At 38.2% G+C, this 11,905-nt stretch overlaps 1 protein-coding gene across 1 annotated transcript; it reads left to right on the top strand.

Annotated features, from left to right (window-relative positions):
- The first annotated feature begins 1,202 nt into the window (after positions 1–1,202).
- wasf2 (WASP family member 2) lies at positions 1,203–11,805 on the top strand. Its single transcript, XM_079590856.1, has 9 exons — positions 1,203–1,326; positions 3,316–3,472; positions 3,552–3,686; positions 5,013–5,166; positions 5,756–5,873; positions 5,972–6,096; positions 6,176–6,343; positions 7,187–7,638; positions 10,811–11,805. The coding sequence occupies exons 2-9, from the start codon at positions 3,340–3,342 to the stop codon at positions 10,966–10,968; spliced, it is 1,443 nt and encodes a 480-aa protein (XP_079446982.1). The 5' UTR covers positions 1,203–1,326; positions 3,316–3,339; the 3' UTR covers positions 10,969–11,805.
- The last annotated feature ends 100 nt before the right edge of the window (positions 11,806–11,905 follow it).

Genomic DNA, 11,905 nt, shown 5'->3' with positions numbered 1-11,905 from the left:
AAAAATATTAATATTTTCTAACAATATCAATCTTTACTATCACTTTTTTAAAATCAATTTAATACATCCTTGCTGAATAAAAGTATAAATTTCTTTAAAAAATAAAAAATAAATTAAAATTACTGACTTTGAAGTGTAGGCCTCTATTGTTCCAAAATATTTTTATTTTAAATAAATGCTGGTCTTTTTTAAAACTTTTTATTCATCAAAGAATATCCTGAAAATGTATCTCAGGTTATATAAAAAAAATATTGAGCAGCACAACTGTTTCCAACATTAATAATAAATCAGCATATTAAAATGATTTCTGAAGGATCATGTGACACTGAAGAATGGAGTAATGATGGTAAAAATTCAGCTTTCCATCATAGGAATAAATTGCATTTTAAAGTATATTAAAATAGAAAACCCTTATTTTAAATTGTAATAATATTTCACAATATTACAGTTTTTTCCTGAATTTTGATCAAATAAATTCAGGCTTGATGAGCATTAGAGACTTATTTTAAACGCATTAAAAATAATAATGTTTCCAAACTTTTGACCGGCACCGTATGTATCTAAGAGTACTTTAAACCAAAGCAGGGATGTTTAATGAAGTTGAGATGTAAAATACATCACATTTTAAGAGGTAAAGTTGCATATTAGTATTTGTTTGATTGTTTCTGTCTGCGTTATTTGTTCTGCACGCCGTCTAGTGGTTGTGAACGGCACTGCAATAATTCAACCCTGCATTCAATCTATCACTGTGATAATATTACATTCACTTTAAAGTCATTTTCATACTAAAGGGCTACGTGCAATATTTTTCAAGTGCATTGTTTAATATGAAATAAACTATACGCAAGAAAAAAAAGGTCATCAGAGTCGTATTTTTTTCCGTGAACATGAAATCCTTGTTATAAACAAAACAAAAAAACATGTATTGCATGTTGTGGGGTTCTCTGAATTTCGCCATGTTTCGGATTTGTTCGGACTGGCCCGACCGACGTTCAGGAATTAGCCCTCCCCTCAAAACAGATGTTTTCAAGCCGCTAGGGTGGAGTTGCGCTTTCAAGATTCCAGTTTCCATATACGCCCCCTTTTTCTTTGAGTGACAGACTCATCAGCCAATCGAATGTTTGGATTCACACCCACCGTCCAATGAAAAGTTACCAAATGCGGGACTGAACTGTCGCTGCCGTACAGCTCTTGTTACAGTACTTGTAGACATTTTGTCGGCTCAGAAAATTATGGACGGCATGAAACTCAGGGAATGGAAATGCTGAGGTAGTTGAAAAGCCAGAAGACGTCGGCATCTAAGGCCAAATCCATACAAATATCCAGGTAAGACTGTGAAGTACTTTATATGCGCGTAAAGTGTGAAAGAGTTGGCGAGTTGACAGTATAGAGAGCTAACGCTAATCACTTCCTGTTCTGCACAGACGCTTCAGAGAGTTTAGGCCTTAGCTACTAGCTTTTGAAGCTTTTTAAACATTCGTGACAAATAACCCGGTGTCATTTTGATATCACCATTGCTTTTACTTCTGATGTAGAAATCAGTTTAATGGGAACCGCATTTGATTTGATTTGATCTTATCTTTTTTCCCCCCACAAACAAACAAAGTTAGGCTGGTATGTTGTGAGCCTCCACTCCCTCCCAATGTAGGAAGTCTGATGGGTGAACATTTATTCCTTCACGCTCAGGCATATAATTCTGGTATAGTCAGGATTTAAGTGTGTTAAAATGAATCCTAGTATTTTTTTAATGTATATTTAACACTCTCAAAACAAGTTATATCTGGTCTGACCTAGGAAAATTGACATATTCACCCTTTATTCAACAACAACAAATTATTTCGGTCCTCACAGTCAATTTTTCATAATAAAAAATATACATAAGCGAATAAGCCGTTGCTTATTAATATTATGCCTACACTTTATCCTACATGTGTATCTAAAAGCGTCACTTTGCTCAATAGATTTGATTCATACGAGATAAACAAAGTTACATACGACATAAATGCACATGCATATTTGTGTCGTTTTTACATTATTTATGTGTTTTCCAACATAATTTATGATCTAATATAACACCCAGAAATATATTTTCATGCACTCTTTCCGTTTCCTCATTATTAATTCTAATTTTAGCTTTGTTATTACCGGTAATTTGCCGATTACTAAAGATTATGAACTTTGTTTTAGTTAAATTCAATGACAATCTATTATCATCAAACCACCTTTTAAGACTATAAATTTTTTTCCCCCTGTATTCAGAAGCTGTTCCAAATTTTTAATTTTTAATATTTTAGACACTTTACAAATATAATTTATATACAGTACAAACAGTTTGGGGCCTAGCACCGAACCTTGTGGAACACCACAAGTGACATTCATTAGATCCGATTTAACATTATTATTATTTTTAATTTGTACAAATTGATATCTATCATCAAGATAACTTCTAAACCAAGATAAGCCTTTCCCTCTTATACCATATCTCTTCAGTTTCATCATTAATAAGCCGTGATCAATAGTGTCAAAAGGTTTTTTGTTTGTTTTTTAAACTTAAGAAAACCCCCACAGTTTATTCATTATTATCCTTCGCAGTGGAAATCTCTTCTACCAGTTCCATCACTGGCATTGAGGTTTCTGGAGGATCATGTGACACTGAAGACTGGAGTAATGGCTGATGAAAATTCAGCTTTGCACCAGAGAAATAAATTATATTTTAAAAGTATATTAAAATAGAAAACCACTATTGTAAATAGTGTTTGTTTTTTCCTGTATTTTTGATCAAATAAATGCTTGATGAGCATAAGATACTTTCAGAAACATTATAAATAGTAATGTTTCCAAACTTTTGACCGGTACTGTGGCCTGTAAAAACCACAGATGAAACACATTTTTTTAAATATACTTTTTATAAAGAACAAATTTATTAAAAATAACTGTTAATTGCATTTGCTTAGGTGTTCTTGACAATGTCACAAAGCCTGGTTTTAATATCAAAAAATGGTGTAGTATTTATTAACAGCATGTATTAGTATTGTATATTGTTTAGTGTAGCATGATGTACTATTGCCCAAAGACAAGAAGTGTTAAAGCAAGGGTAGTTGCTTGCTGGTGTTGAACTGCAGAAATTAGGCTATAAGTTGCAGCTTGGCAGAAGAAACACAGCAGCAGTTTTGGTTCTGCTTTAAGCACATATGAGGCTGTGGGTGTGTTGGATATGTACGATCTGAATAGAAACACTCCCCGTTATAAGGGAGTGTGTTATAAATGCAGCTAATGACAGAATTTGTATGTGAATTTTATTTCTGTCTAAAAGAGGAAGGTGACTGATAAGCTCCCATCATGCCTTTGGTGACGCGAAACATCGAGCCACGGCACCTCTGTCGCCAGTCACTGCCAAATACAATCAAGAGTGAACTGGAGTGTGTGACCAACATCACACTTGCCAACATCATTCGCCAGCTCGGATCACTTAGTAAGTGTTCGAGTAATGGGGTGTTTACTGAAGAAAATCAGGTGTGTGTTTCTGCTTTTAACGTGTCATTTAATCATAGGTAAGTATGCAGAGGACGTGTTCGGCGAACTGTTTATTCAAGCCAGCTCGTTTGCTGAACGGGTCAATACGCTGGGGGAGAGAGTGGACAAGCTGCAGGTCAAAGTCACCCAGCTGGACCCTAAAGAAGAGGAAGGTAAGACACAGACTGGGTTATAGTCAAGGCATTTCATTCATGTATGGCGCTGAGGAGTCATATGTAGATGTTGGACCACGTTGGTTTGTTGCAGAAAACAGAATTCATATTCAATATTTTGTTTTGTTCTTTTAGATTATTATTTTGTTGTTTTATTTTTCTTTGCATTTTCCTTTTTTTTAAATGTTAATTTAACATTCCTCTTATGTTAATATTTATTTATATTTTTCATCTTTTGTTTAGTTCTTTTGACTTTTATTTTATTTATTGAAAATAAATTATTGACTATTTATTTTCACTTTTTGTGCACATCCATCTATTTTTAGTTGTTTTACTCTTAAGGTCCTTGCACACGTTAAAAAATAAATACGACCTCACGTTATGTCAATCACGCTTGCAAACTTTCGTCCGTCATAAAAAATTCGGATCAGGCTTGATTTTCTGCATTTTCCGCATCCGTAGCAAGTATTTTGAATGTTTTTTTTTGACAATTCAGAGCCAATGAATCACGAATATGAAAAAAACGAATGCAAAAATTTCGGACTCGGTGTGCAAGGACCTTTACAAAAGAAGTGCATAATTAGATTTTTACAAATCAGTTTACAGTGTGTATGACATTACGGTGTATCACTGTAATGTCATACATAAAGGGCATTGGTATCTATAACTGTATCTGAATTTACTGTTTTTTTGCACACACACATTCATTGCATTGATATTCTGTATAAATAGAACATTAATGCCTCTGACGCACATGTTGTCTGATGCACTTCAGCATCATGTCAAGAGCAGAGGCAAAATAAGTGGTTTTCACCCATTCTTTCCAACAAATACTCCCCTATATCACTGGGCATCATAGTCATTACTATGGCAACACAAATTTGACATCACTTGCAAAAATGACTTGTCATAAAATAGGATCTATGTGCAGTGTGAACTGTCCACACCAAGGGCGATATATATTCAAGAAAGGTCTGAAAAACAATATGGTTGGAATTACTTTCAGAATGATTTATTTTTTCAGCTGATGCACGATAAAAACAATGACAGCCAATCAGAATCCACCAGACTTTAAAGAGCTAGACTATTTAAAGCGACAGATGACGAAATTGCAGTGTGTGCTTAGAATAAACCGAACTATATCATCCGCTGGTGTGGATGGACGCTAATATAGTTATCGTTATAGTTACCTTTATAGTTATCTTTCTTGGTGTGAACGGGCCTTTAGTTTGTGGTTTTTGAACAGTGATGAATTTATTTTAAATGTCATTATCGTTCTTTGTTTCTCTGTTTCCCTTTCCCCTATTTTATTCTTTCTTGTTCCAGTTTCTCTTCAGGCAATCACCAGCCGCAAAGCCTTCCACTCCAACTCCATCATGGATCAGCAGCTCTTCATTAGGTTATCACTACCACAACCGATCTATGAGACCTATCTGACCTGCAACGAGCCGCCCCCCCTCAACAACCTGAGCTCTTACAGGTATACACATTAACACATCCGTTTACCATCCAAAGAAAGGCAGAATGACGTAGTATTTTCATTTAATTTAACTTTAAAGAGGACCTGTTCTGTTTATTTACATCTTTAACTTTCTTTAGTGTGTAATGTTGCTGGTTGAGTTATGAAAAAGCTCTTTAAAGTTACAAAGTCCCTCCAGCGGGAGTTATTCTCTATATCAGTGTCACTGTTTCTGACTCCATTGTAGTCTTGATTTTTTTCTTCCGGAAACGAACACGTCACAATATTCCTCATTTAAATAATTCCCATCCAAGGCATATGCAAAATCAAGGGGTTAGCGAGTTAGTTAGTAGTGTGTTGAAACTGGCGGTTATGATAAGGGGTGTGACATTTCCCAATCACGCTCAAAGCGCTTGACCAATCACGTCACACTGATCCAGCCGACCAATCAGAGCACATTGTGCTTTTCATAGGTGTTTTTTAAACATTCAAGCATGAAAACAACAAAATTAAGGGCATAGTAGGTCCTCTTTAACTTAATTTGTTTTACCAATTCATGTTTTTTATAGTTTGTTTTTTAAGTGTTCAACAAGTGTTTTCTGTTTTCCAGGGATGATGGTAAGGAGGCTCTGAAGTTCTACACTGATCCGTCTTATTTCTTTGACCTTTGGAAAGAGAAAATGCTTCAAGATACCAAGGACATCATGAAAGAGAAACGCAAGCACAAGGTGAGTGATGCAAGTACACCGCCCTAAAATACCGTTCAGAATGCACGAGCTTCTTCAACGTGTCTGTGTTATTGTATTTCTGTGTTAATCGAGAGCAGAAGAAGAAAGACGACAACCCTAACCGAAGGAACTTTAACCCGCGAAAAATCAAAACCCGAAAAGATGAATGGGAACGCCGGAAAATGGGGGAGGAGTTCGTTGTCCCCAAACTCGATGCCATGGGGTAATAAAAACAACATGCACAGGATACTATTGATGTCTATATGCATTTAATATAATTTTTATGTATGTGTCTTTAACAGTAACTCCATAGAAGGGTTGAATGGCAGTATTGGCTCTGCTGATGATGGTTTTAATCAATCGGATGGGTATTTGGACCAAAGCACGAACTCCTACAGCTATGATCCCGCCTCTCCTCTCCCGCCTCCAATGCAAGAGGACTTCCCACCACCACCACCTCCAGACGTGCCGTGAGTGTCTTAAAATAGCCTACGATTTCCCTGTTGTTGAGTATCAAATTCAGGTTCATTTCTGAGCTTCTTCTAACTAATCAATCAAAACTACCGGTAACTTTAGCTGGACAATAACATTATTCTAGAGCTGCTGTAAAGCCAAAACAATCTGTTACTTTAATTTCCTATTATCACTGTAAAGCTGCTTTGAAACAATCTATATTGTTAAAAGCGCTATAGACCTTATGCGCCAGAGAATATTGTCTTTGAACTTCCGTTTTTTGCGGTAGCTCTGTATATTTCTATGGCATTGCTGTCGAAGACTAATTAGCTGGTGAAGTGGATTTACTTATTGTAGAGTTAACGAAAGTTATCATGAGTATTGTCATTTTTAAAGCAGATGTCTTAACAAATGTCAGAAGATTTTAAAACGGGCAGTTCATTCATAAATGTGTAAGATCGCTGTGGAAATACAAAGCGGAAGACGAAAGACAACAAGCGCAGCACTGAAAAGGGGCGGGGCTACATAAGGTCTATATAAATGAAGGTGACTTGACTTCTCTCTCAGGCAAATTGGCAACGTGCATTATCACAGACCAAAACAATAACAAATATTCCATCCTGGAAACGCACATTTCAAACGTGTGCGTTTGAAAGAGTGTTTTTCAGAGAAACGAGTTTGTGAACTTAGCATGTTTCCTCAATATTTGCAAACATATTATGGTATTTGTATGCTTTAGTAGAGTGAAAAAGTTACATACAGCACCTTTAATTTCCTATTATCACTGGAAAGCTGCTGTGAAACAATCTATTTTGTGAAAAAGCGCTATATAAATGAAAGTGACATGACTTCTCTTCCAGGTATAATGAATCTGGTGGTGCGACTACAAAGCGTGGCAGTCTGTTAAGCCCCAGTCATCCTCCTCCAGCTCCTCCTCCAGTAATGCCTTCTTCTCCAGGCCGTCCAACTGTGGCTCCACCTCTGGCGCCACCACCACCTCCACCTCCCGGTGGCATGATCCCACCTCCACCACCGCCAGGTTTCGATTCGCCCCCGTCTCCTCCCCCATTCTTCAGCAATTCTGCTTCTATGCCACCTCCACCACCCATGGATGCCTCTATTCCAGCTCCTCCTCCTCCACCCATGGGTGGTGGACCACCTCCTCCTCCCCCTCCCCCTCCCCCTCCAGGCCCTCCTCCACCCTCCGCTCCTGCTCCTTCAGTGGGACTTCATGCTCCCTCCGCTCCCAAAGCCCAGCCTCCTCCAGCCGAGGGTGATGTTCGCAGTGACCTTCTTTCAGCCATCCGTCAAGGTAACATAATTAGATACATTTACACACTTTTAAAAGCTTAATTTAGTCAGATTAAACAGGAATTTAAATTATGCTTCAAGGTGTGTCACATTTACCGTTACCAAAGACTATAGAATAAAACAAGACTCGTTTTTTTGGTCAATATGAAAAAAAAAGAAGTTTTCTGTCATAATTCGAGCATGTAGGAACAAAATTTATAGGGGCTTTCGCACCGGAGGAACCTTTTCATTGTTCCTAGACCTATTGGCAGAAGTGCCCGGCGTTTTCGCACCGGAGGATTTAGGAACGATTTTAGTTCTAGGAACTCCTTTTGGAGGAACTGATTTAGCTCCTACTTCAGAGTCCCGGTCTAAACCAGCACTATAGGAACTATCCGTGACGTTAGTGTACGCCGATTGGCCGAACGCACGTAATACACCAGCACCCGCCATTTTAAAAAAAACTGTGGAACATGGAAAACAGTGATAGATGAACCTCTTAACCTTAAACTCTAAGGAGAAAATCCAACGCAACTTTGAGGGGACCAAGCAAAACATGATTGTGTATTCATTTCTGCTCAGCTAGCAACACTTGACATCAACCACACGGCATACGCTTATAACTTTTCATTACGGTCTACTTTCTATGGATGATCTAATAACGTATTAGACAGATCGTAAACTAATGAACACGGAGAATGCGAGCACTGTTTGTTTGCTCAGGCTCTGACGTTCTTCTCAGTGCAGTCAAAATAAAAGTCACAACAACAAGCGTGGTTTACGTCACTTCAGAGTTCCTACTGGCGGTGCGAATGCAACCAGGAAAACGTTCAATTTTTTTACCGGTCCAATCAGCGGACAGAGGGAGTGGCTGAGAACGATGATGTTGAGGTCGTGCGTGGCTCTGGGCAGATCCAATAGTTTTAAACTTCAACAGAGTATCCGCCTTCAAGGAAGTTAACGCTTGTCAATGGAGAGTGGCCAGACTCTCTGTACAGATGAAATGTACGAGAGTCTGTTAGGACCAGGCTACCTAATGAGACCGTTGTTGTCAGATTTCATTGGTAATTTCAAATATGACATTTAATCGTAAGATTGTGAACAGTTTTGGGGAATTTGACGTTTCCCCATTTGAAGAGTTAGGAGCTGCACTTGGATGACTGAGAGGCGTTTCAAAGATGGCCGCCGAGTGAAATCCAGTCATTCCAATAGAAATCCACTCTATCCTTGAGGGTGAAAAAGTTCCATGCAGATTTTGCTTATGTTCAAGTTGTCATTCCGCATTCAAAATTATGTCACTACTGTTTTTGCGAAGTCGGACTAATAGACCTAGATGATGCAATAGTAGCACGTTTTCACCCGGCATGTATACACATTAATCACACTAATTGTCCTTGGGATTGTGTGCACACTACAAAAAACAGAGGTGACGCACGTTGTGCATTTAATTCTTTAAATATTTGATTGCGCTTTGTGCCACGTATACTTCGATAGACCGATGAAGACTGTAATTCAACTATGTAATAAAAATCTATTTCAGGTGATCTGAGCTCTAGTGGTAAGCTTTAACTTTACCAATTTATCTTAAATTTAGTTCAGTTTAGCAAAATCTTGTCACTGGAGGTCCTTAAGGTGCACTTGAGAACTTTATTCGGGGTTGTCTTTCAAATAATTTCTACTCTGGGTCAAAGTTTACAGATCAAAATAGATGTTTATGTACAGGTTATGAACAATGTGGTTAATTGTCAGCATTTAACAGCCTTTACTTACAAAACATGGAGGAAAGTGTATATGCAGTGCTTAGCATAAGTGAACACACCCATGCTGAAGTTGACTAAAAAGAGGAATAAAAAAATCATCGTTTGGAAATTGATCTTAATGCCTTAATTACAAAAATGAGGAAACCTCCAACCTTTTAGGACACCAGTTTTCTTTGTGAATGAATAATGTATTGTAATTAAATAAATGTTCTTCCTTAAAATACAGGGTGCATAAGTCAGTACACCCTTATGTTAAATTCCCATAGAGGCCGGGAAATATTAATTTTTAAAGCCCAGTTATTTCACGGATCCAGGACACTATGATCCTGATAAAGTTCCCTTGGCCTTTGGGATTAAAATAGCAGCATATAATCACACATTACATATTGTAATTAGGGCTGTCAAACGATTAAAATATTGAATCACGATTAATCGCATTAATGTCATAGTTAACTCGCGATTAATCGCACATTTTTATCTATTCTAAATGTCTCTTGATTTCTTTTTGTCCCATTATTTTTTTCTCATTTTAACGCTCTTATCAACATGGAAAAGTGGATCGGCTTGCTTTGTGTAAATGTTTTTTATTGAAAACAACATTGACATATACTGTGTTCAATTTCACACTAACATTCTCACTTGGAGCAAATCATCTCTCACACAATGTAACACTGTCCATCAATAAAAGGGTGAAAGAAATACTGTCGAGGTAACGTTACTGATATTGAGAATTCGCATCAGCTGTGTGTGAGCTTGACCATCAAGTGGTATTTAGACTGGACGTGCTGCGATGATAGCTCAGTTCACAACGACACAACACACAGATCACTTTGGTCTTGTCAACTAAACCATTTGGCAACTTTTTAAATGTAAACTTTCCATTCAGAATCTTATTGGCATCCATTTCGGCGTCTCGCGCTCATCATTCATCCTCTCAAAACGTAACGTTAAAGGGGGTCGCAGTCGCACACCGAACGAGAAGCGCAGCGCCGCGTATTTAAAATTCAAAAACATTATTCTCTCTGAGTGTACACACACCGGCGGCGCCATTCGGCGTTTTTATTGCTGGCCATAAACTGAGAAAGTGCGCGTCCGATGTGCGAAACGAGTTGTCCTAGACGCGGCTCGGCGCTTCTCGTCCACTCTTTGGCGGCTCGCAAGCCCAAACAAGTGTGTGCGGCGCGCCTGTTGTTTTGTTTCTGGTCTAGCTAGATCCGGTGTGGTGTTGTAGTTTTAACAACGTTACTAGTTGTTACAAAAGCATGTGAAAAAAACGACAAAGTTTGCTAGGCGTTAATCTCGCGTTAAAAAAATTGACGCCCTTAACATGGGTTTGCGTTAACGCCGTTAATAGCGCGTTTAACGGACAGCCCTAATTGTAATGTTTCTTAAAATGTGACAGCTTGATGAAATTGTGTGTGTGTGTGTGTGTAGGATTTAACCTGCGTAAAGTGGAGGAACAGCAAGAGCTGGAGAAGAGAGGTCGCACTGATAATGATGTCGCAGCGATCCTGTCCCGTCGCATTGCCGTGGAGTGCAGCGACTCCGAGGACGACTCATCCGAGATGGATGATGACGACTGGTCTGACTAAAGCTATCGTCCTGCTCTTCATCACCTGTGCTATGACATTAAGATCATTCCTTTTAGACCTCACACTTCTCATATTACCTGTTTACCTGCAGTGAGGCCAAAAGCAAATAAGGGGAAGAGGGCCAAAAAGTGTGTGTTAGGTGTGTGTGTGTGTGTGTGTGTGTGCGTGTGTGTGTGTGTGTGTCCAGAGGGTTGAGTCTAATCTAAATGAGAGAGTGAATTATTTAGTTGATAAGCCTTCTCCTGTTTCAGAACGGCTGTGCCTCTGTACAATGTGGCCAAAGGTAAACCGAGACTGTGTGTACTTGTGTGTGTGTGCGTGTGTGTGTGTGTGTGTTTGTGTACACTTGTATGCATGTTCTTCTATACTTTCTTCTTTATGCATCAGTATCGAGTAATCCCACGATTTAACATTACTCTGTATAAACTAATCAACTAAAGCCTTCCTTACAACTAAGACAAGACACGCGTTATAATGCAGATATTTAAAATAATAATATGTGTGTCTATGAAAGTTCTTGCACCTTGTAGGATGAAATAACCTTTTATTCCATTGCAACACATATTCATGACCAAAAGTCGTTGTCTGTTTCAATGGCACCGGCGGTGTCTGTACGGTTTTACAGTCCTCAGGTCTGACTGATGTAGTGTTTCTCTCTCTGTTCAGCCCAAGTGCCTGCTTCATAATGCCTGTTGTTTTAATGCCAAAGTTTTAGAAATTATGCAAGATTTTGAAATCAAAGAAAAGTGAGGTTTTTTTTATTTGATGTATGTGGTTAATAATTTTCTATCAGCAAATTGAAATAAAATCTTAAATATAATGTTGTGTCCTGCTGCTGTTACAGTCATTTCATAAGTGTGTGTGCATAGCTGAACTGTTTCTACAAGTTTGAGCTTGTGTGTGTGTGTGTAGGGGCTTCAGAGAGTTTACATGCCAT

This window comes from Phoxinus phoxinus (assembly GCF_949152265.1).
Source record: "Phoxinus phoxinus genome assembly, chromosome: 19".
NCBI classification, from domain to species: domain Eukaryota; kingdom Metazoa; phylum Chordata; class Actinopteri; order Cypriniformes; family Leuciscidae; genus Phoxinus; species Phoxinus phoxinus.
The sequence above is the reverse complement of the archived record's forward strand: the minus strand, read 5'-3'. Positions and strand labels throughout refer to the sequence as shown.

Coding starts and splice junctions, on each gene's coding strand:
- wasf2 (XM_079590856.1), top strand. CDS start 3,340: ATGCCTTTGGTGACGCGAAACATCGAGCCACGGCACCTCTGTCGCCAG. Junction 5,874..5,971: donor AAGAGAAACGCAAGCACAAG/GTGAGTGATGCA, acceptor AATCGAGAGCAG/AAGAAGAAAGACGACAACCC. Junction 6,097..6,175: donor CCCAAACTCGATGCCATGGG/GTAATAAAAACA, acceptor TGTCTTTAACAG/TAACTCCATAGAAGGGTTGA.